General features: G+C 44.2%; 1 protein-coding gene across 1 annotated transcript in view; it reads left to right on the forward strand.

Moving 5' to 3' along the window:
- Positions 1 to 25,752, forward strand: part of LRMDA (leucine rich melanocyte differentiation associated) — a 1,027,260-nt gene that overhangs the window by 577,033 nt on the left and 424,475 nt on the right. The window contains exon 5 of the mRNA XM_019745989.3: positions 3,996 to 4,113. Coding sequence (XP_019601548.2) covers positions 3,996 to 4,113 — 118 coding nt within the window. The remainder of the gene's footprint in view (positions 1 to 3,995; positions 4,114 to 25,752) is intronic.

Here is a 25,752-nt window from a genome sequence, read left to right on the forward strand (position 1 = left end):
AGAGGCTCAGGCATCATTTAGCCCATTCCCTTCATTGCACAGATGGAGAAACTGAGGCTTGGGAAGAGGTTAGAGACTGAGCCAAGATCCCACAGCAAGATAATCTCAGAGCCTGGGCGCTTTCCTCTGACTTGTTAGTCCCAAGTCTTTTGTTGTGAAGACCTCCCCTATTTTTAAATTTTCTTTCCCACACTTTAAAGCTCTGTCTCTTAAATACACTTCATTTAAGCCATTGCTAACTTTTTAAAATTAGTCAGACACATTTAGCTGTTGATCAGTGCTTTTGATCAGCATGAGTTAACCAGTGTTACCAAACAAGGTTGATGTAATCCAATCAAAAGCAAAGACGCTTGATATTTTGTTGGCATGTTCACTCTGTTCTGTTAAGTTTTGTGAAAACAGTTCATGGATTACCCATTGCCTCCTTCAGGGGCACCCCATAGGGCATCAGTAGCTTATTCTATCTCTCCCCTGTCCCCATGCATGGGAGCAAGTAGGCAGCAAGAACTGATGGGAAAAAGCATAGAAGGCCATAAATGGAAGGAAGTAAGAAAAAACTCCAGTGACCCTATATCCAATTCTCTCAGAATCTAGAAACTTGGTATTTCTTGAGAAGAGGCTCCTCAGAGAAAGAAACAGGGCAGCCAACCCCAGGGGCAGACAACAGAAATTCATCTTGATATTTCTGTTGTGTGATGTTTTGGGGGAGCAGCCAGCTCCCCTCGGGTAGCAGTTGTGGGCAGGAGGGAAGAGCATACTCCTTCCCCTTTGAAGTCTAGATGACAAATGCTGGAGCTTTGGGATTTGGGCAGAGAAAATTGATTTTGGAGCAAAAATCAAACAAAAAAGGCTTTCTGCTGTTCCTTTTCTCCCCCTACCAGTTTTAGGTGTCTCCTTAGACCTGTCCTTTAAGAAAATGGAGCAGGGATTCAATATGAAAAGAGAGAGAGCCTTTAGAGAATCTGTTTGCAGACAGAGACAAATAGGTTTTCAAACACCGCCCCAGGACCCCTGATCTCCTCTGCATAACCTCACCTTCCCTATCCCAGCCCCTGACTTCCACTCCCAGGCCCTGGGACTTCTGCCCAGCCACCTTGGAAGGTCAGGAAAATTGGAGTTGCCCTCTGGAGCTAGGGACAAGACTTAGAACTTAGATGGATCTCTTTTCATTAAGCAGTGTCCTGGCTTAACAAGCAGTTTTATAAATCTGAAGCTGTCTCCGGGTGTCGCAGGATTTATAGACGGGGATTTCTGCCATAAAGTGGTTTATGATGGCTGCCTTCTGTGTTATTAGTAGCTGTCTCTTCCTTCAACCATTGCTGTTTGATAATAGCCTTAAAACACCCAGAATTACTTACCTGCAAGCCCCATTCCCGATAGCCCCTGTTGACAGTCTGAATAAGTTTACTGCCCTTTTGTTGTACTTTACCTTCAAAACAAACTGATTGAACCATCAATAGCTCGTGGAAGCTGACAGAGGCATGTCATGTGGACTGGCCCTTGTGATTGCAGGTTATCTGGGGGAGTTAACCTTCCCGCATTGTTAACTGAAATGTTTTATGTACTATGCAACTTTAGGATACGGCTGTGATAACCTCAGTAACTAAGTAATACATCACGGTAAAGAGATTTTGGTGCAACAAATAACCTTGGATTAAATTTACAAGGGTTGAATTGATATTGTAAAAGCCTTCATTCTGTGGCTTCGGGAATCCTCTCTTGTATTTTTATGGCAAACTTGTATTATACTCAGGATTGAAGCTGCAGCTTTTGACACCCTGACATGACCTAGAACAAAGGGAAATAGATCTTCCGAGACTGGGATGGGGCAGGCAAGCAGAAAGCCCACTGACTTATCACTTGGCAATACTGAGGGGAGCCAGTTCCACATCACCATGGGGCAGGAAGATCTGGTAGATGTGGCCGCCGTCTGGGCTCTGTGTGCCACAGGCATGGCACAGGGCACACCATTAGCGGAATCGAGGAGGAGACTCTGCTGCCTTCCAGCCTCATAATTCCCAAGCTGCTATTACTTCTCGTGGTGTTATTTTCACTGGGACAGTGGTTCTCAGCAGAACCGGCAGCATCAGCCTCATCTGGGAATTTATTAGAAACGTCAACTCCAGGCCCTACTGCCACCTGTGTTTCAGTAAGCCCTCCAGAGGACGCTGACTCCCAGTCCAGTTTGAGAACCACTGGACTAGTACACAGGCTCCCTGAGAGCAGGGACCTTGACTGCTTTGCGGATCACCTATCCTCAGCACCTGGCACAGGTCCTGGCTGCTGGCAGCTGCGCAATGATTACTCGTTGGGCGAGTGAATATAGGAGTGAGTGAATGAAAGGAGAGATCTCTAAGGGAGGAACTTCGGACCCTGGGCTGAGTGTCAGACCCAATAATTTGGGGCAAGCTTTCCTAGTGCCCCTCAAATCTCTCTAAGCAGCAACCACCTGGAAACCTCAGGATGAGAATCAAGTCACCCCAGTTTCAGGGTGACTGGCAACCTATTTCATGGGCTGTTTCTTTGATTGTGTAAGAAGAGTGCTCTGAAAAACAGCAGCTCTTTGTCGTCTAAAATTTTTAACTAGCTTAAAAGCCAGCACCTCTCTCTCTCTCTCTCTCTCTCTCTCTCTCTCTCTCTCTCTCTCTCTCTCTCTCTCTCTCTCTCTCTCTCTCTCTCTCTCTCTCTCCCTCCCTCCCTCCCTCCCTCCCTCCCTCCCTCCCTCCCTTCCTCCCTCCTTTGATTTCAGGGCTGTGATCCAAAGTGGGGCGAAATGACAATGTGCTGTCTATTGTCATCATGGTTCCTGCCAGCCCCGTGAAGACATCTTTCATTCCATTATTAAACATTGGCTGATTTTCTAATACTGATGTTTTCTTCACCTGAATATTCATCTTTTCCCACCCTACACTTAGTGAGTGTCTTTACTCCTTTGAGCGTCACTCCTGACATATTGTTTCCATCTGTACATGTCTTTTTTGAAAGAATCTGTTGTCATCAAGACTGTGCTGCTACAGCAGAAGATGGAAGTTTTCTCTGACATTGGCTGAGGCCAGTGGGAGTTCTGTTGGAGGACAGAAAGGTCATTTGGGCCCCTCATGGAATTTTTCTGATTTGGGGTAAGATTAGGGGGCATTTGGAGAGGGAAGGGAGAGGCTCAGGGAGAAATAGGAAAGAAGGTAATAGATTGAAGCCAGGGAGGAAGCAGGAAGTAGTCAAATTTCTAGGACCTCAGATGTTGGGGTGCACAGTTCTGGGGAGGAAAAGTATATACCGCCATAGAATTTTAGAGTGTTTTGACTCTAAAAATGACTAATATAAAAGTTATCACTCTAAGTTGTTGTCTCTGGCATTTGAGTGATCAGCTACGTCTTTTCCCTGGACGAGCATACGGCCTCCTTATGAATGTGGGAGCTGGCCTTGGAACCCAAGGCTCCACTGAGACAGCAGGCACACTGCCTATCCCAAGTAACATTTGCACGGAGAGAAAGTTAAGTCCTTGGCGTTGCTTTAGGGTTTGGTTTTCTGAAGCCTACTTGAGACATCCTCTTCCTCCTCACACTTGTCTAGCCTTTAGTTTTTAGTCATTCAATGAGTAATATCAGGTCGCTTTCTCTGTGCTCCCCAAACGACTGTATAATCTCAATCCTGGCACTTAGCTATGCTGATTTCCATCATCCCCATTACACTAAAAACCCCTTTAAGTGTAGGGACCATGTTGTAATCACCTCTGTATACCTAGGGCCCAACATATAGTAGGCACTCAAGAAATATTTGTGCAACAGAAATGCACTGATATTTTATTGAGTTAATCCTAATGCTCCTTTCCAAGAGGGCATGAGTGTGAGCAAAAAAAAGGGTGTTCCTGCCTTCAAGAAGCTTATAGTTTAGGTGAAGACATCAACTGAACTAAATTCTTGAGTATCAAGTTGTGTGGCTCTTTGAGGGGATCACCCCAACACCTCCTTTAATTGTCTCTGCCTGTTCCTTCCCAGGTGCTTTGTTCTATACAAGCTGCCCAATTTAAAGTTTTTGGATGCGCGGACAGTTACCAGACAAGAGCGAGAGGAAGCTTTGGTCAGAGGGGCGTTCATGAAGGTAGTGAAGCCCAAGGTAAGCTGCCTGCTCCGTGATCTCACGTCACTGGTTATTCTTTGAGCAGGGACGATGTCTGCCTATGTGTTGAGGATGCAGGAGGCATCTTACATGAGGGTTTCACCCATGGATACATTGTGAGCCAGACCAGAAGTTGGACCAGGTATAAATTGGGTCTTCCTATGACCCAGTCTAAGGGGACCTTATTCGTAAGGTGATTTCACGCAGGTGGCTCTTTTACCAATAAAGGAACACCATATGCAGCTCGGTGCTGATGTTCCTGGGATGTATTTTAAGCCTCTTTCTTAAAGCTGGTTCATTTACATGGTGGGGCCTCTCTAGATTTGGAGCTGAGAAAGAAGAAAGAGGAAAGCATCGAGCATTTACTATTTCTCAGGTGGGTATGATTCCTCTAATGCCTCAGAGGGGGCCCTTCTTTCTGGGGCCCAAAGGGGAGCAAGGGGAGAGAGATTTTCTTCAGTCCACAGATGAGAGCTCAGCAGCTCTCAGAGACATCGTTAGTGGGAAGGCAACTTTTTGTGACAATGTGACTTGGGACTGGTGAGTGCTCTCTCGAGTTCATGGCATGATGTTTACTGACCTTTCCTTTACCAGCTGAGTCTGCCCTGAGGCCGTGGACGTGACTGTGGTGTCATCTTAATGACAGCGTTGATGAGGCAGGGGGACCTAGCTTTGGGTCTTGGATTCAGACAGAAGATTTTCAAAAACATGAATGACTATCGTATTGGAAGGAATCGGGATCCTTCAGTGAAGCCCAAGACTGGGCAATGGAATTAATGACCCTTGGTGACCCCTTTGGAGGTCCATTACTGCCCTGGGGCCCTGTGGACCTATAGCGTCATTTCCTGTGGGATCCTAGCTGTGTGTGTTGAAAACACTGGCCCAGGAATCCTAGTGGTCTAGTTTGTCCTCATTTATTGACTTAGAATGCTCTGCAAATGCATTGAAAATGATTAAGAGGGAAAGAGGAAAAACAAACAGAACCAAAACAGAGAAAGAAAACCTCTTCCATCAAGTTGTTCAGCTGGCAGCAGACCTCAGGCCACTTTCTTTCCCTCAATCCACGAGGTGCAACTTATTTCCCATTATGCTGAATACAATTGCTAACAGTTGTGGAAATATGTGATACGGAGGGTATAATGCTGGCAGATAAATGTATTGTTACCTGTTTCAGCATGTGGGAAATTAATGGAGTGATTTGTTTCATAGCTATTAAAGTGTTAACAGTTTTCCTTATTGAGGCAGATTTGCCCTATTGCTCATGGCTGCCTTTAGTTATTTCAGCTCTTGTAATTTTGTCCAAATGAAATAATTTATTTCATGGCCTCCTATTTTTTGTTGTTGTTGTTGTTAAAAGATTCCAGAGACAGCTGCGTCAGCAAACCAAACAAAGTAGAGCAAACCAAGTGTTTATAATATCTTGGGTTCCTGTTCGTCCTCCCTCTCCCACCTTCACGTGCAAGGCATTTCATATCCTACCTCAGTGTCTCTCCGGCGGCCATTGTCTTTGACACGGGCCGTTCTGCGTTGTCACTGGAAATCTGAAGGGGTCCTAACTACCAGATTGGGGTAGGGTGCTCTCACGTGTCCACCATTGTTCTCAGGTTCTTTGTGTAAAGATTTGTGAGTCCTCATGTGACCCTATAATGTAGAAGGCAGTGAGCACTGGGTTATTCTACAGATGAAGTCACTCAGGCCTGGAGATGTCCATTGGGCTGCCCCAGTCACCAGGCTGCTACAGCTTGACCTGTGTTTGCAACCACAGAGCCCACCTTCTTCCACTCTGACTCCTTCCCCCTGGATCAGTGAGCTAAACATTTTCCCCATGCAGCTGTCTGTTCAAACAAAACCTCATAGGAAGGCCTAAATGAAGAAAACAGGTGACAGCAGGGCTGTGCTGTTGGCGTAGAGGTGGCAGCAGCAGCAGGGGGACAGAAATCCTCCCTCTTTCCATCCAAATGGGGACGGCTCCTGAAAACCCGGTAGTAGCTGCTTGTCTCAGTCATCAGCAACTTAAGCAGAGACGCTCTTCAAAGCTCCACGTTAGTTTCCAATCAATATAGAATCAGCTCATGTGTGTGTGATCGGCTTGAACATCTTTACTAACCGTATGAAGCTTAAAAATATCCGTTAATTATTTGAGGACAGGCAAGAAGTACTCTGACAAAGTGTGGGGACCTTGGGTTGTTATCCTTTTGTAGTCACATGATTTCCCAACTGGAGAGGACGTCAGAAATCACCTGGTCTGTGATCTTATTTTATGGGTGAAGGAACTGGGCGAGGATGTAGTTTCCTTAGACCCCCACAGTCCCGTGGAGGCAAACTGGGCCCAGAACCCAGGGGTCCGGGCTTCCAGCTAAGGGTTCTGTTCACTCCAGGGTCCTTCAAGGATCCCGCAAGTGCACTGGAGGATTTCTCTGTGTTCCTGGTTTCGTATCAAACTGTGTGCCGCTCTTGAGTGGCAGGCAATTTCCTTTTGTCTGTTTTCAGAGATATGCACGGGTACTTTTCTTGCAGATAGAGAGAGGCCAAATGAGCTCCTTGCTGAATTAATAAATTGATGTTCAAAAGGCTGGTTCTCACGTGCTCACAGTCTATACAGACATATGTTTGTTCCTATGCAGGTGTGTATATACGCTTTCGGTCTTTGTGTATATATACATATGTATGTTCTGGGAGGTGTGTATACGCCTGGATCCGGCTCCTAATGGAGAGCAATTTCCTCCCCGGGAATTGCCGATGCTGTGCTGAGCACACTGGGTGAAGACCTATTTTTCATAACGGCATCAGAATCTCAAGTTGGCTTCTGTCCTTTCTGAGGCAGCGGCGGCCTGTTGTGCTTATTCAGCAGAAGGCTCTGATGGATGATCAAGGGGGCCATGATTTGGGGAGCTGTTTTCATTTTATTTCTGACATAAAGTATTTGGGAGAATAGAAAAGGCCTCTCCAATCACAGCCCTTGCCTCAGAGGTAGGGAACGGGCAGTGTGGGTGTTCTCAGCTGACGCAAATGCAAAATCATCCCGGAGCTAATAAACGCCCTGTGTCACAGAGGTTTGATTTGGTACCTAGCAGGCCCTGAGTGTGAGGTCTTTCTCCCTTTCTGTCATGATCACATTACTGCCTTCATTGCTGCCTTTTGGTTTTTGTCGTTTAAAGGCTGCCTTCTGTCTGATTATTCTAGAGAAAGAGGCTGTCATTCATGAGGTAATGATAGTTAATGCTATTAGGTTGGTGCAAACATAATTGTGGTTTTTGCGATTATTTTTAATCTTTTAAACTGCAATTACTTTTGCACCAACCTAATACTAATGGACTCCTCTAGACTTGTGCATGTGTGAGTGTGGGTGTTTGTGTGTTGTCAGTTAATGGACTCACAACAGCTAGGCTTTGCTCATTTCCCAGAATTTTAAAGAAAATATATATCTTTGTCAAATACTGGCCATTGAATCATGCCATTGTTAACGCAGAGAGCGCCAAGCTGGATGCAGAGAAGGCTGAGGCCCCCCAAAGAAAGGCTTCTGTAATGACCAGACCGTGACCCCCTCACCACACCAGGAAACATAGATCAAAGCGGTGGAGAGGCCTGTCCAGGAGGACATGCGGGGAAGACACACCAGCCCGGCACATCAGAGAGACAGTTCAAGAATCCGACAGTCAGAATTGCTTAATTATGTCCTGGCTTTGTAATTATTCATCCCTGTTCTGGCAAAGAGCACAGTTGTCATTTCTTTGACATATATTTAAAGCTGAGCCCTCTTGTTTACAGGCACATACATAAAGTCGGCTCTCAAGTACTTAATCTTTAGAACCTTATAGAAGCGATAGGAAGAGGAGCTACGTGGGCAGCTGGACTGAGAATCACAGCCTGTGTTAGAAAGTGTTTTCACATGTGTACTTTTGCTTGTAATCATAGCCATTCTCTTCTAGGTAAGATACGGTAATAGGTATGTTCCTAAGTGTGGCTAGGTCCTTGAAATTGCATTATGCATGTCTGCATGCAGGCATGCCGGGTTTCCTATCGTGTGCAGGTTGTTTATTTGTGTAGTTTTTCAGTTTGCATATTTGCGTGTGTGTGTGCATCTTTGGGTATTGGGGGGGCTATAGTGTGTGTGTGTACGTGGGAGGGAGATGTGATGCGTTAACGCAATAGACTTCTGAGTACCTCTACCTTCTGTAAATCTTTTTTATTCTCCTACTTAAACTGAAAGTTGAAAGATATTTGGATCCACGGAATACCTGCTTTCATGACCACATTACGCAGTCTTGCTCTTGACACTGGGAGTGGGGCTCTAACTCCCCTGGGTAACTTTAGTTTCCTCCATCTGCATCCATGTTTTTGGATTGCCACAAAAAAAAAGCCAACCTAGCATAAAGATAGGGAATGCAAGCATCAGGAAGAAGCAGCCACGTATCCACTGAGGTGTCCGCTCCATGAGGGCAGGGCTTTTCTTTTTTCACTCTCATATCTCCAGTATCTCCAGTGTCTGGTCTATAGCAGAGGCTCAGCTGCAAGAATTAACTGTGAACAGAGCATATTGGAAGATCCATCATGAAGTTGGTCCTTTTTTTTTTTTTATTGCCTCAATATGGCCCTCTGGAAAGGCAGGAAAGGGACCTTTGCCTTAAGAAAATGTAATAATTTGAATCTGTGTGTTGGCAGAAAAGAGAGATTCTGGGTCGATTATTTGTTTTTCCAAAGGATTTGCCCTGGGATTACTTATGATGGCAAAATCTGCGGCCGCCGTGATCCCCGGGCCTCGGCTTCTCCGTCAGGTAGCATTGCTCGGGGAGGCAAGGGTGTGCTCTGTGCTGTGTTCTCCATCACTGCTCAAGGTGTCCTCTGAGTCCTTTTCCCAGAATCCACCTGCTCGTATTAGGGCTTTTAGGAAATGAAAAAGTAGCTTTTCTCAGAAAACATGTTGGGGTGCTCCGCAAGTCTGTTTGTAGTTCAAATGAGATTTTCCCTCTCTTAGCTGGTATTGTATTTTTTTGTCTTGCCATCAAGGAACTCAGCCTAGTGGCTTGTTTGGTTCCCTTGGTTGTTTTTTTTATACCTAGCCTAGTTCTTTACTGGGTGCTCCCTTGTTCTAAAGCACAACATATGTCTCTCATATCTTCTGTTACCCCTCTGTAGCCCAATTGCAAACATATAAAAGGTTATCAGAAAATACCTCTAGATTGATTGCAACCACTAACATTTACTCTATACTTAACATTCTCAAGAATATATATTTTACATAAATCTAGGGTATGCCTATAAATAAATATTCTGAACCACGTGTACATGCAACTAAATAGACGATAAGCTAATATATGTTGAATGCTCTCTACTGTGCCAAACATTCAGGAGAAAACTAAAACTGTCAGGTGATTTTCTGGATATTTCTAACTACCTAAATATGTTAGTGTTTTTATAGTTCTCTTCTGTTTTTACACAGATGTTCCTTGTCTAGAGACACATTCAGATTCTATTTTTAGTTACTTTATAGTAAATTTTGAAGGGAGGAAAATTTGTAATGAATTTCTTTTGTGGGAGATGCTTAGGCATCATGTTTAGAAACAATTTCAGGAGCCTAAAATTTGCAGTTTGTTTGTTTTTCATTCTTGTTCCTGACTTCCCAGTTTGCCACATTCATCTGAGGCAGAATCACTTAAGGGTTTTGTGCTACTCCGTTGTTAGCCCCATGGCACCCTGTGTCTCAGATGCTCTCAGAATTTGCTTTCTGGAGGCAATTTTGGTAGCTTTTCATTACCTTGCTTTTGGATAGCACCCCTTTGAAATCAGAGCTAGACTGCCGCAGAAAAGTTGTGTCTCCAGCAACCTGGCAAAGCCCTGTGGATGGAGAATTGAAATTCACAGTAAAGAAAGTGAAACAGGTGCTGGTGGTGCTATAGGTGCTGGTGGCAGCCTCTCGGAAGCTGTTCCCAGAAGTCTCTGGGGCCTGGACAGGTGCCGAGCACACAGTAGGTCTCCTCTCCATTAAGCCCCAATGCCTGGTGAGATATTGAGGTGTCTGTCTTGGAGTCATTGGTTTTCACTGTACCCCAATGGCCTAGCTCTGCACTCTTCCTCATTTTGGCCTCTAACATGCTCACTTTTGTCCAAAGAGATTTGGACAGATGTGCCTGGGAGATCATGGAAAGAAGTCTTCCTAGATACTCTGTACAACCTCTGGAACCTAAAAATTGGGAGCAGGGTGGTAGATTTCATTGTCTAAAATTTTTCCTTTCTCTCTGCCCTTACCATGGCTCCCCTCTAAGGAAGAAGTACACTTTTCCATCCCATTGACTTTGGCCTTGGGCATTCAGCCCTTTAGCCAATGGGATATGAGCAGAATGAAAGCATGCCAGTTCCAGGCCAAGGCAATGTGAGGTACAATGTGTTTCTACTCACTCCTCTTGCACATCTGCCATTTGCTGTGAAAACAACATGAGACACACACTGAGCAGATCTGAACCTGACCTGCAGTCTGAAGCTGAAGCACAGCTACCCCAGCTGACTACAGAGCTCTGCATGAGAAATAAATGCTGGTTGTAAGCCACCACTATTTGGCGAAGTAGTGTTGCTACAGAAACCTGACTAATAGATAGGCCATCCATCCATCCACACATCCTGCCCTCCGGTCCTTCCCTGGCCACTTGAACAAGAGCTTTTAACTAGGGCACAACTTGGATTTTACTGAAGTTAGTGGCAGTTTTTGGTGTCACAGCATCAACTTCTGTAGGCTTTCTGGATGCTTAACTAATTAGGATTGCAAGGCCAGCCTTGGTCAACTGGCTGCCCAGTGGTGCACTAGTACATGCTTTGAAACTTCCCTGATATGTGAGTAAAAACAACACCAAGCGTATATTAAGTATCAAATGGGTACTAGATATTGTACCAGAAACTTAACAATATCATCTCTAAATTTCTCCTTGAACTTGAATCTACAAATGAGGAAACTGATGATCAGAGAACTGACATACAACACCTAAAATTACAGAGCAATGTGGAGTCAGACTCTCCCTTAGGTCTGCCTAGGCCGCTAAGTGTTTGATGTTTCCCCTGTATACCGTAAATTTCATCAGTTAGGCAGGGAGATGTGATGGGAGGCAGGAGCAAAAGAGCAGGGAGACCAGGAGATGGAAGGGAGCCACAGGTAGCTTTGTATTGTCTGGTTTTGACCTTGGCCTTGTGACCAGTCCCCAAGCCCATTTGGGTGAAATGCATGGGTGAGGCAGAGAATTGCAGGAGCCAGGCTGTGGAGGACGCTGTTAGGCCATATTTGTGATTTTAACTATAGGATGAGGAGGAAACTTGGAAGGGTTTGAAGTGGGAGGAAAGTAAGGGCAGGTCTGCGTCCAGGTCTCTGGGTATCTGGGAGAGGAAGCATAGTGCTCTGTGCACAGCAGGTATTTGGGAAATCCGTGCAGAGGCAGCTGCTGGCCTGAGGCTGTCCAGTACTCAGAGTGGTGTTGGTGCGCAGGTGGCCATGGAGGTCAAAGTGCTGGGGCTGAGAGCCCTCTTACTGGGACTGTCTGTGTGGTAGCCAGCAGCTCAGATGTGGTATAAGAAGAAAGCCCATGGCAGTCAGAGACGCATAGCAACTCCCTGGTGATGGGCACATGGCATTCGAAAAAGTCCTCGGACACGTTCTTACCCAAATACTCTTTGCCCTATGGTGTCAATTGCCTTAGTTTTAAGGAGTGAATTTAAGGGTTCTTAACTGGGCCATGAAAAGTCCTCATTCGTGTGATCTCTGGTAGTGATTGAGGTGGAACCTTGATAGCTAAGTATGTCTGCAATCTTGACCTTTTCTTGATCCACTTTAGAAGATAGTTTTTGGTATTTTGCTTTTGCAGTTTAAGTTTTTTATTATTTTAAAAATTAAGTTTGAAAGGAAAGAGAAGAAAATAAAGATGATTCCTTAAGAAAGTGGATGCTCAGAGAATAAAGTTGGGGTGCTGTTTTAACGTTACCCATGTTTAAAACTAAATTTAGCCCAAATTCTATGTGCAGCTCCAGGGCTTGGCAGGACCTGCTCTCCAGTGGGAGATGCATTGGTGAGTTTGAGCAACACCTGTCCTTAACATGCTTTACTCGACCGTCCCTCCCTCCCCCAGTTCTTTGCTTTGAGCCTGGTGATTCCAGGCCAGTGATGAGGAGGAGTGGGTTGGAAGTACAGGAGCAGCTTGTCTAGGAGCAGAGAAATAGGGCCAGCGACTGAGGTCTGAGAAGAGGGAGGATCACAAAAGCGTCAGTGTGCCCAGCCCTCAGTCAGACCAGGGCCTTGCTCTCTGTCCTTCTGAACTCGGTGGCTTCAGGAAGCTCTGCCTGGCTTACAGCGTCCCTTTGGGGGCCCATGGAAACATCAGATGGTAGGGACTGAACCCTCAGGCAGGTAGGCATCCTGGAAACCTGCAGGATAGATGGCTCACGAGGGAAAAATCATGAACCTTGTTCTGAAGGTAACTTTGATTACATGTTAATATTATTTGCAATTCTATGGCTAAAGGAGAAGGAGAAAGTGAAGATGGCATGGTCCCAATTTCTGCCTTCGAGTTCTGGTTATTTCCAAAGTGCCTGCAACTAATAGCTGATGTCCTGGTCCGCTAGGGCGGCCGTAACTACCATAGACTGAGCGGCTTACAGCAACAGAAATTCATTTTCTCACAGTGCTGGAGGCTGGAAGTCCAAGACACGGTGTCAGTGGGATGGTTTCTTCGGAGGCCTGTCTCCCTCGATTGCAGGTGGTCACCTCCTCGCTTTACCCTCACGTGGTCCTCTTCATGTGTGCACACAGCCCTGCTCTGTGTGTCCCGATTTCCTTTTCTCATGTCGGTGTAGGACCCATCCAACGACCTCATTTTAGCTCAGTCACCTCTTCAAAGGCCCTTTCTTTGAATATGATCACATTCTGAAATACAGGGGGTTAGGGTTTAAATGTATGATTTTGGGGTGAGGGGTACAATTCAGCCGACAACAACAGACAAGAAGAGTGAACTTTCAGAAGACGTAAAAGAAAACTCATGTAAGCTGAGTGATGAAGAGATGTCTCTAATATTTAACACTTACTTGTTCTTTTCGTTGACCCCAAAGTCTAAGAAGCAAAGCAGTGGACAGGGTGAAGTGATAGGATGATCTTAGGACAACCCACTTGAAAGGAGGTAAAAGTCTTCACATAGAATGATTGAAATAAAAATGTGATCTGTTTGTCTGAGTGTGGCTAATACCTACTTCTCAGGGTAGCATCCAGGTATACGCAGATAAGTACCAGTATTATAGTACGAGCTCCAGTAATGGTGTTTCCTTCCTCCACAGAGTAGGCTCAGCAAGAGGCCTGATGCGCAGAGGAGAGCTTCTCATTTAAAAAAATTACCTTTACCTCTACAGGTGCCTTTTTGCCCAAATGGTTCCTTGAGAAGTAAAACTAAGCTGTTTCTTGTTATAAGAGAGAACAGTTATGACACATTCACACTGTTCCCTGCCTGTTTCTCCAGCGAGCTCATTTCTCCCTGCCCAAACCTCCAAGAATATCCAGGCCCCCAGCTATCTGTTGGATCCAGTGTGAGAGCTGGTTACAACCTTCTAGGAAGTGCGTTTGTGCCTCTCCATTGTCTGGTCTACCCGTGGTCCCCATGGTTTACTTCTGGGGACACAAAGGCATCATCCCTGTCCCTCTGACCAGGCAAAGTGGTGCTTCTCAAGCACGATAGGGCAGCTCTGCCCTGGGGGTCACTGAAGGCTGGGGTACAATTAGCTGTTTTATTTACTCTTCTCCTTCCAGTTGAGTGTCTTAGATTAACAGACAGGGCACCGTCAGGAATGCACAGATGCTCTGTAATTGGGGCCTCCTTTGATGTTAATTTAGCTCAGTTCAGTGCTATTGTCAGTGATAGCAATTGCACTCCTCCTTTGGCACCATGGACATTTTAGGATACTTTTATTTTTCATGTGAATTTGAAAATATGGCAGTAGATTTTGAGCTACGTTACCTGAATTAGAACTCATTATTTCTTTGAACAGCGCTTTAATGCTCCTGTCTAGCTCTAAAGCTATGTGTATGTTTTTTTCTTTTTTGAAGTGGGGAATTTTAAGTGGGGCTTCTACTTCATGACACCTTTAACTCATGAGCGAAATTAGAAGTGAGTCACTTTTTGTTGATGTTGTTGTTGGCATTCTGCATTGTCACAGAGCTATCTGGCTTAGCGACCTCTCCCATGTTTTATTTGACCCATTTTTATTCATTTCTCCCCACCATCCAACCTACAGTTTTGTTCTAGACGTGACTCAAGTTGTTGCTTCCAGCTCTTCTTTGGGGAATGTTTAAAATCTGAATTTGCTGGTATTTCATGGCAAAACCTACGATTCTTACTCTGTTCACAGGCTGTTATCAGATTTGCTGTTCCATTTAGGGGCCAGACCCACACCAAGTTTCAAGATTACACTCAGGTCTATCTTCTGCCATCCATTTCTCCATTGTTAATGCAGGGAATATCATGCCTCCTTCCACATTTGTTGTGAGGATTAAATGAGATAATCCGTGTAAGGACCTTGTGTTGTTTCTGGTATATAGAATCAGGGGCAGCTAGTGTTGGTAGTTCTATCATTTCAAAACAGCTCTGTTTTTGTGGCATTGCTGTGTCATTGGTTTGTGGGAGTGAGCAAGGGGAAAGTAATTTTCGTTTGAGGTGGGGGTGTGTATTAGATGGCTCAGGCCGCCATAATAAAACACTATGGAGTGTGTGGCTTAAACAGCAGAACTTTTATTTTCTCGTAGTTCTGGAGAATGGAAGTCCAAATCATGGTGCCAGCATGGTCAGGTTGTGGTTAGATCTCTCTTCCCACCTCTCGCTGTGTCCCCACATGGCAGGAGACGAGAGAGAGAGCGAGAGCGAGAGAGACTGATATTAAAGGTTAGGGGGTGGGATATAACTCAGTCCATAGAAGGGGTATTGCCCCTATATCCCTTGTAGTTTAACTGAGTTTTATACTTAAATGAAATGTTTCTAAGACTTTTACTCAGCACCTACCTCCTGATGAGGAGAAGACCTAAAAGAAAGGAATATGGAGGAGAAAGAAGGCCTCCTGGCCTGGTCATTCTTGGGAGGCCCAGGCCCCCGAGTTTGGAGGCCTCCCCAGGCCAAGGCTGTTTTGTTTTTGTGGTGTTCGTCGAGGGAGAGAGCCAGGACAAAAAAAAGAGGTGCAAGAAAAGTCAGTGTAGAGTGGAGGACCGAGGAGGTCCATGGTCACTGGTGAAAGCAGTAGGACGACAGTACAGCAGCCCCAGTGAACAGCGGTGGGGCATAGGGGTCTCGGTGCAGGGCCCACACTGGGGAAAGGATGCCCAGTGCAAAAGTAAGCCCTTAAGCCCTTTCGTTTGGGTAACCTTGCACTCAACTCTCTTAATCCTCCTCCAGCGCCCTTGGTCAATCTGGAAATCAAGGCTGATGTTCAGATCCCGGAATTTGTCACTGTCGTCAACCCGCTTCTGCCCCGTAGGAAAATGGAGAAAACCAGGGAGTGAAATCTGGGGGTTTGTTATGCACATCCAAAGAACATTATCTCATCATTAGGAGGGCTTTGAAAACCCAAGGTTGAGATATTGGATCTCTGGATAATAAAAAAGAACCAAGAGCTATACTACACACAGCCACTTTTTTTTTTTTTTTTTTTTTGTAAATCTGTTTCAGTTCAGTATGATGTTAAAAAAAAAAAGTAGTTTGTGCACTCATTCTAGTTTTTAGTCATGGGATGTTTTGCAGAAGATTACGTTACACATTATTTTTTGCTTCCTTGTGTTCAGAAAACTTTCAACACCAACTCGTGACTTCCGCACTTGGAGATTATAGAGGCCCAATCTGAACACTATTAATTGTGTTTGCTTAGGTAAAAATGGCTAGGGTAGGTAAAGCAGACTAAAGAATGAAAAGCTTTCCTTCTTTACTTCCCCTCCCCTCTTCTTTTGCACATCATATGACTAAATGTGCAACTCTGTTCACATAACTGCTACAAACAGTTCACTGTGTAGGCCAAACGCTCTCTAATGCAGTAAAATTAAGAAATAATATGCTTTGAAAGTGATTTATGAGTGTGGTTAAACTGCCAGATTTACAAAGAAATAGTTCAGATCTTGGGAAGCCTCAGGAGTCACGTCAAAAATGAATTTGACCATGATTTAAACTGCTACTTTTCTTACATGACATTTAATATGTGTACTTTGGAGGCCCATATGTCTTTAATAAAATAGCATTAAGTTTTAAATATGATATGAATGCAGCCAGTTTCTAAATTCATAACCTTTTCCACAACTCCAAAATGCTAACCAATAAGGGAGTCATACATGCAATAAAACATAAACCTTAGAAAATAGCTTTTTATTAAAATGGTTAGACAGTTGGCAGCTGGGTTGCAGTGTAATAAATACTTACAGCATTGTGGGTTTATCAGACGTTGTTTACCCTGCAAGCAACAGGGACCAGACAACTAATTATATAACCTCTGTGCAAAAGCAGTTCGTGCTGATGCCCCTGAGTGAGTCAGAGAGGTAGTGAAGTTTTTTTGAGAGCCTTGGACAAGAAATCCAGAGATCTGGGTTCTAATGCCTATCTGTCACTTAAACGAGTGTGACCTTGGACAAGTCACTCTGTTTCTATAATTTTCCCAGTTTGTATCATGGTGACAAGAACACCTGCCATGCCAGTTTGTTGTGACAATAAGAAACAAATGCACTCGAGGCTTCTGACACAGTGCCTGGCACATAGTAGGTGCTGAGTAAAGAGAAGCAATTCTTTTTAAAAACATATTTAACAAGAAAGTCATGTAGGCAAGCTCTTCAGGTCCCTTCTAGCAGTGATCTTCCGTTACCATTCCAAGGTGGTACTTAGAAAAGGGAAGCCACTTAGCCAGAGATCCATGTAAGCCTCACAGAGAGTGACTAGGAAGCTCCCTGCTTCACTCAGCTTTCAAAGGCGCCCGCATGTCAGAAGTGACAGAAAGAGGTATTTGCAAAGTTCAGGGGGAGCAGGAGCTGTGCTGGCGGCCACTGTCACTTAGCTATTCCTGGATGTGGACGTGAGGTGTGAGACGCAGCCGCTCCCTGCCTTTTGGGTTTCCAGAAGAGGTGAGTTATTCTTGTAAGTTGTACTGCACTGTAACCAAAGGTCTTTCAGTGCTGCTGGTGTGTGTGTGTGTGTGTGTGTGTGTGTGTGTGTGTGTGTGTGTGTGTGTGTTTAAACAGATCTCTCTGTGGAGTTGTTTGGAAGTAGAGCTTCCCAACCTTCATGTTTCTAGATGCTTATATGCAACTTGCTTTTTCTGTGTTGTGGCTGAAACAGCTCGTCTCGTCTGACTATATGGTCTGATTGTGTTTGTCCACACGACCACGTATTACCACCCTCCACAAACGTCTTCAGGAAGATATTCCTGAATTTCCTAGAAGGGGAATTCTAAGTTACATATGAACTTGGACTTTGAATCTCAGGGCACAGACAAAAGTGTGGTAATTAAAGATGAAAAGGCCCAGGGACCATTTCATTCTGTTTTATTTTATTTTTATATGTTTCTTAAAACAACGTTATGATCCCATTAAGGGAAATTAACAAAGAAAATCTTTCAACTGTATTCCCTACGTGCTAACTCGATGACTTTTCATTTTGCTCTGTTCTCTTCCGAACCTTATTCCTTTCTACAGATATTTTACGTGTGTTTAATGCTCTACCTTTTTCACCTAATATTTTTATTGTGCTACTTTGTAGTCCTGAAATGTATTATTTTTCTGGATTGCACAATTCTTCCTCAAGTTGATATAAGTGCTATCAGTTATGAAACCATTTTCACACTGATTCTAGATTTTAACCTTATGTATAAAATACTACAAGGTGTGTGTGTGTGTGTGTGTGTGTGTGTGTGTGTGTGTGTTTCCTTTAAATTTTTTTTAGGGCAGTTTTTTCCAGGGAGTTTATTGGATCACAAAGTGTGGGCACATGAGCGGTTTTAGACTCTATGTAAGAATGCGTTGGTGCCATTTTTCATGTTGGCAGTCCATCCTGGATGAGTCACGGCACCTACCCAGGCTGGAAGAAGAATGTAGGTCAAAAGGGACACTTACCAAGGCTCTGTTTGGGAACAGGCTTCCCAAAGTCTTATGGTTGGTGTGGTTCTGGGAGAAAGGTTTAGAATCAGTAGGAGCTTCCGCCCAAGTGTGCGCTGACCAGCTAAGTTGTACTCCTAGGTAATTACAGGTCCCCTAGAGCACCCCGAAAACTATTAACAGCATACAGTCCTGATCAGTGTAATGTGCCTTTAGACTGTTAGCCAAATCTTTGTATAATACCAATCATTCCACCTACAAGAGCACAAATATGTTATTGTTCTCAATAGGCAATTTAACACAGTTTGGGGAAGGAAGAAAGAGAAAAGAAGATTACAAGCCGGCTGATCTTGCTTTTATTTCCCTTCGATCTATCCACACTTCTCAGGGGTTGTACTTGTTTAAAGATTGCATGCAACTGTGTAGTCTGTGTGATTTGGAAAGCAAATCAAACTAAATGTGAAGTTTTCAGCACGTGCTGTTTTTAAAGGATTTCATGCATTTATTTCAAATATACATTTCTTCCCGAGTAGTGCTAAACCTATAATCTTTTCCTTGTTACATTTCTGTTCTGGCCGGGGTGGGGGTGGGGGGGGGGGCGAGAGGGTGACTTAGTTTTGGAGTGGAAGGTTCCTATTAACATTGACCCCCTTCTTGTGTGGCATTATTCACAGCAGAGCTATTAAGGCTAATTATTTTCAGGATTCTATCAAAGGGGAATATTTGAGCTGACAAAAAAAAAGAAAAGAAGCATTTATTAGGAAGAAAAACGGCCTGTTTAAATAAGAAAAGGTATCGTTATCATGTGCACCCCGACCTCCCCCTCCCAGTTATTAGCCTGTGTAGAGAAGAGGGGCCAGGAGACCCCACAAGAGTCTGTGAGAGGAGGTTCTAGGGGAGATATCTGGTACCCCAAGAGGGGGCAGTGCTTTTTTCCTTCCTTTTTTCTGAAGTCCACCTGGATGGCTCAATGACCTTGGAGTTCTCGTCAGCAGTCTGTTATTTGCCTTCTTATTTTGGGTAACGTTACTGATCTTTGATATGTAATGAAAAGAAGGTTGCTTGAGGAGCTGGGTGTTTAAGTCAGGGGAGGCTAACTGCTGTCACCGATAGCCCCCAAGTCTTGCTGGCTTTTTCACTGTCAGTGCACTGAAGATTTCTGGGTGGAGAGTGACGCGCCCTGGTCATTCAGGGACCCAGGCTCCTTCTATCCAGTGGCTCTGCGTTTTTCTTGGGCCTTGGAGTTCTCCACTGGGGTTTAGCCAATGGATGGAGTAAGAACGAGCGTGTGGAGAATTGTGCAAATGATGTATGGGCCTGTTTTTGAGGTGACACACGTTGCTAATGCCCCCATTCCATTGACCAGAACTCAATCGTATGAACATTCACATGTAACTACAACAGGGTCCAGGCAATGCAGCTATTAGGGGCTGAGTTGTATTCCTTCCCCCACCCCAAGTCATATGATGAAGCCCTAACTCCCAGTACGTCAGAATGTAACCGTATTTGGAAATAGGGCTTTTAAAGGAGGTGATAATTTAACATGAGGCTGTTAGGGTGGGCCCTGATCTAATATAACTGGTGTCCTTATGAGAAGAGGAAATTAGGACCCACAACGAGGTACCAGGGGTGTGCATGCGAGAGGGGCAGCCATGTGAGGAGACAGCAAGAGGGCAGCCAACTGCAAGCCGAGGAGAGAGGCCTCAGAGGAAACCAGCCCTGCCGGCACCTTGATCTTGGACTTCTAGCCTCCAGAACAGAGAGAAAATAAGTTTCTGTTGCTTAAATTACCCAGTGTGGTGTATTGTTATGGTAGCCCCTGCACACGGATACTGCAGCTAAGCTGAGTGCCCAGAAAGAAACGTACGTGTGTTTGGTGAGCATCATGGCAGCCTCCGCTACACTGAGCACTTGTGTTTTAGTTACATGTCAGCGGTCAACTTGCTGCATTTTCTTGGGCGAGTCTCTCCCTCCAGAGCTCAGTTCTTCATCTGTAAAATGGATGCATAGACTTAGATGATCTCTGAGGGTCTCCCTGTGGCTTTGTGATCTGACTGTGTACACAAATCCTCAGGCTGACACCTGGGTCAGTTCTGAGGTCCCCAGTGGTACCTGCAGCTGCTGGGTACATGGTGTCGTGCTGAAGGACCCACGTTTTAGGGTTCAACCACCCGGATTCATATCCTGGCTCTTCTATTGGCTATGTGACTTTGGGGCTTTGGGGAGGAGTTAGTGCCTCAGTTACCTTATTTTAAAATGGGGCTAGTAAAATAAGCTTTGTTGGATTAAAGGACTAAAGGAAATGTTGAATATAAAGCACTTATGAAAGGCATGGCACAGAATAAAAGCTCTACAATTTTATCTCTCTCCTTCTCTTTTCCCTTTCTTCTTTCTTTCTTTCTTTCTTTCTTTCTTTCTTTCTTTCTTTCTTTCTTTCTTTCTTTCCTTCCTTCCTTCCTTCCTTCCTTCCTTCCTTCCTTCCTTCCTTCCTTCCTTCCTTCCTTTCTTTCTTTCTTTCTTTCTTTCTTTCTTTCTTTTCTCCCCCCCTGTTTTTACCTTCTACACACAGGAGTAGAAAGAAAAGCATGTTATATGCTTAGCTTCCAAATGGTCCCGAATCTGTCTATGGGGACTATTTGATTTGACCTAGTTTAGGACAACAGTTTACTTTCCTTTCACTGCACATCATCTAGACTTCCTCCTCGCTTCTGGGAGGTGGGGCCATGGTCTAGGAATAGTATTTGCTCATATGTGTCTATCTTGCAGGACCTCACATCTTCAAACCACCAGCGTTGTCTTTGTATATTGTAGAGGAGCGCCCCGGGCCTGGAAGCTCCCACTGCAAACCATAGGCTGAGGAGGAAGGGCTGAGGCCAGAGGGGAGGCAGGGGTGGAGTTAGGCGGGGTTCTGTGTACCATGCTGGAGATTCAGGCCAGGCCACTATCCTCGGACTTAGAACTCATGACGCTGATTTAAGAGAAAAGCTACAGTTCCCTCCACTTTTATTCAAAACAAGCTTTCTAGCAGGGTGAAAGTTTGAGATGCTCTACAGACAGCTGGAGATCTTCAAGTTATAGGAAAATAACCGTGTATTCAGCCTTTCTGCTGTCTCTCTCCTGAATGGTAGGTTATCTGTCTTTGTCGTGGCTAATGGCAATTTATGCCATTTGTGACCACTGGGAAGAAAAAATATTCATATTTTAAAAATACACAACGGCAGATCGCTTCTCAATTGGGGACATGATCATGCTAGGAGGAAGGAAGTAGAGTGTCCAAGGTCATGGTTTCTCAGACTTTACTGGGAGGTCACCATTTGTTTATGATCATATCATTTGAGATTCAAGATTAGCAGAAATTCTTCTTGAGTCTTTTAAAATAGAGAATTTGGAGTGATGAGAGCAAAACAAACTGCTCAATACCCTCTGCTTTTCAGGAAATAGGGTACCTTTTTAGCTTTGCCAAGCAGAGATGGCATCGTCGCCCAGAGGTTTAGATGGAAAGAGACGTGAATGGAGCCTCAAGACTGGAATCCATTTCAGGCCAAGTATGACAATTAAATATCCCACACCGAAGACTGGTGTTACTGTTTCTCAGGATATACCCTCTGGTATACTTGGCCCAGGTGTATAGAACTTGTACTCTCACCTCGACCTTCCACTCTGATAATGGGATAAAGGTGATTTAGGTCATTTGTTAAGGATATAGAAGAGTTAATGAATAGAGATATTTCTCTTTCTTCTCCTTCCATCAAATAACCAAAAAGGGATCTCAGGTGTATCTTTTGTGGAAGACCTTCTTTTTCACCCGTTTCCCAAAGTTTCTACCCACTTACCTCTAAGCCTCAGTTTTTTTTTCAATTCTTCCATCTATCTGTCCATCCATCCCTCCTTCCATGCTATATTTACTAAGTATATTAGACTCCTTGCAAGGCTTCAGGGTACACAGCACCTAAAACAGTTTCAGCCTTTACAGGGGGCACTTTCTGGGACAGATGGACGTAAGCCTTTCCTTATCTAACAGCACTGAGCTCTTCTGCAATGCTTAGGCGTCTACAGATTTTTCCTCCTCTGGTGCCAGATAAAGCAGATGGATGCTATAGATTGAATATTTTAAGTAACATGACCTCTATGCCTTATACTCTTTATTCCCCTTTTTGTGAATCATGTTCTGACTAGTAGCGTCAGATGGCCAGAATTTTTCACAGGGATTTTTAGATTGATTTTTTATTTTAGATTTAGCTCTGGAAGGAAGAATCATAGAGAGTTAGGCTTCAGTTACGTACACTTCTGGATAGATGGGCAGGATGCATCTCTTGCCTCTCCTTGGGCTGCCCATGTGCACTCTGCAGGGAAAGAACACAGCCCAGCACAGAGGAGTAGGTAGGTCTCTTCAGGTGTCCCGAGGTCCTTGAGTGAAGAGCTCTACATGGCTCAACAGTGAAGTCCCCATTGAGTTGGGGCAGTTTGCAAAAAGGCTTGGGGCTTCAGTTAGATGGACACCAGAACGGCAACATTCCATTGGAAAAAGAGTCTTGATATCAATGTATATAAACAAAAGGGAGGGACCTGAGAACAATGGGAAGGGAGTAAGAAATTAAGCCAAGTGAATGCAGTTATTTTCTCCTAGGACATCAGTGCTCACAGAGACCAAGCTATGACTGAAATCCAGAATCATCTGGTAATGATGGAGATGGATATTCTTTTTTTAAAAAATGCTTTGGATAAGTTTTCTTGTGTCCATTTGTATAATAGTAGGGAAGAAGGAAGGGACCTGATTTCATGCTGCTGGTCTTTTTCACTTGGGTTGGTCCTTATCCGGTAGGAATTTTGTGAACTTCATCGCACAGAGCCTTCTGTCTGGGGCACCTGTGGTTATTTCATGCCAGCTCTGAGTTTTGCATTGTGATTTCTGATCTCATTTACAACCATTCTTCAGCGTATCTTTCAGTTCACCAAGGTCAGGCTATGTCTGAAGTTTTTCTTTTTCTTTCTCTCCCTCCTTTCTTTCCATCAAAATAGATACACTATTATTATTGCTGGCCCAGTATCTTCACTCACTCATTCTCCTTTTAGGGAATCTTTCCTACCCTCTCGCTCTCATAAATTCTTCCCACCTTCACTGGCCCTCTTAGATCCTGTTCTCTATTAGACCCTCTCATGAAATTGGGGCTTCAGTAATTCCCACATCCCAGAGCTTCCCTTTACTCTGTTATATATTATATTTTCTAATATTTGTGTGTATCCACCTTGCTTTCTCCACTGGGAGGGTAGGAAATGTATCTCATATGTTTTCTGTTATACCTCATGGGACCGAACATCAGATGGTCCTAAACCATCCCTGGTATTTGTCATCTTCCACTACATTGAGCCAAATTGGGATGATCACCTTCTCCCTCATGGCGAGTCACCAGGGAAGACCCGGCATGCACTAGCTCTTGGTTTTCCTACCACTTGGTGCTGTGAAAATATGTGTATGAAACAGTGGCCAGCCTTGGGCCAGAGGGAAATTGTGCAGTTTATTTGGATGCCTGCTAGAGGTCATCCCACAAGGCCACTGTCCAGATATCAGCTTTGTGTCAGGAGCTGACTCATGTTTTCCATATAAATTATAGTGAGCTGCCTGTTATAAACACCTTGTAAAACTCAAAAGGCTTTATGGCTGTTATTAGCTACTGCATTGTGATTTACTAGGTAATTCAGACCGATGTGTGGATGAGCATGCCCAGGGCACCCTTTGTCCCGTCTCTGTAAGGCAGAGAGTAGACTGGGCTATGCACTCAGAAGCAAATGCCTCTTCCAAAGGCCTGTGGAGAGTCAGAGTTTGCTTCTGTTTTAAATGAGTAAGTTAGTGTTCACTCCTCTCAAGATGGGCTGTGTCTTCATGCCGTGATACCTCCAGGAACCCTTGGTGGGAAACACAGCTGCAGCAGCCAGTTTGCCTTCAGCAGTTCTACCAAAGACTTCCTTATTGAGGGCCAAGGAGAAAATAAAGTAGAGAGAGAAATATCTAGAATGGTCCGAGTGACACCTTTATGTTTCCTGGTATCAACATCAGATTTTGTGTTTGGCCTCTAGTTAGTGGTATTTACACTTAACACTGGTTCATTTTTTAAATAAAAGCATCACTATTAGATTGCCTATGGTGTGTTTATTTCTATGAAATCAGATATGCCACAGATTGCGTATAGGATGATATATGTTTTATATACATATATTTGTATTAATGTGTAAAGGTTTTAATTTTCTTTTCAATTCTTCTAGTTGCCTAACATGGGGCCGAAGAAATCCATCTATATAACTGGATCTGAGAGTAGGGACTAAACTGGGTATAACTTAGGTATTTGGTTAGTAGTTTATTGAGAGGGGAAAAACATTACCTATAGAAATACACTGACATATGAAGCATGTATGTATAAACATAAATGTTTACCAGATGAGTACATTTATATGTTCATAAATATTTACATATTTGGCTATATATGCATTATATGCATATTATATAATGTAGATATTAAATACTATCTCCCATCCTATTGTGTAGATTTCTGCTTTGATTAGCCTGCATTTAATAAATGATATCTCCTCTTGTGTACCGATTTCAGTGATGTCAGACTGTAGAACTCACAAGCATGGAAGTGCGGTAGCTCTCGGCACTTCCGAATCTTAGTCCTCAGCATCCAACTACTGACTTGACCTGAAAGGGATTTGCATTGTACCCCTTCCTCAGCCTGGGCTCCCCTGCTGCCACTTTGGCACAAGCTGTCCAAATGAGAAGGTTTGTCTCCTAAAGGGTTGTGTCAGTTTCTCGTCTCATTCATAAAAGCCAAAAACAAAAGATTTATTTGATTCTGTATTAGTAAGTGCCTTTGCTCATGGGATTTCTGGGCTGGTTAGTCAGAGGTAGGCAGCCTTTGCTCCCGTTAACTCAAAGAAAATCTATCTAGCATTTTCCATTAGTCGTTTATTGCTAACCTAGAATTGGTTTAGCCCATATGTATTAACAAAGCTAAATGGGATCACACTCATTAGAAATCAGAGAAATGCAAATTAATATAAGAATAAATTATAGTTTTGCACCTATTAGACTAGAACAATCGAAAAGCCAGATAATGGTAAATGTTGGTGGGATGTGGGTTATAGGAGCTCTCATGCACTGCTGGTAGGAGGGTGACTCTGGAGTGCAGGCTGGCCTACTGAGTCGAGTTAATATGCTCATACCCTCTGACCCAGCAATTCCATTATAAGATATACATCCCAATGAAATGTTTTACATAGGACCATAAGGAGGTGTTTATGAGGATTTTCATTACAGTATTATTTGTGTGGTAGAGGGTTGAAGGCAACTTGAGATGGAGGCGCCTCTGGGAGGTCGTGGTGGATGTCTGCCTTGGAGGCCTGGGCAGCAGTTAGAAGCGAGGATACGGTGGGTGCATGACAGGCAACAGGGGATAGCGTGGAGTACCACATTTTCTTATTTTCTGTATTCCTGATGCTCTGGCATCTGGGGCCTAGCTCACTACAGCAATGCTCCCCTGCCCAGTGCTAACCAGCTCTTAGAGATC

This window comes from Rhinolophus sinicus, chromosome 15 (assembly GCF_057876585.1).
Source record: "Rhinolophus sinicus isolate RSI-liver-muscle chromosome 15, RSI-T2T, whole genome shotgun sequence".
Taxonomy (NCBI): domain Eukaryota; kingdom Metazoa; phylum Chordata; class Mammalia; order Chiroptera; family Rhinolophidae; genus Rhinolophus; species Rhinolophus sinicus.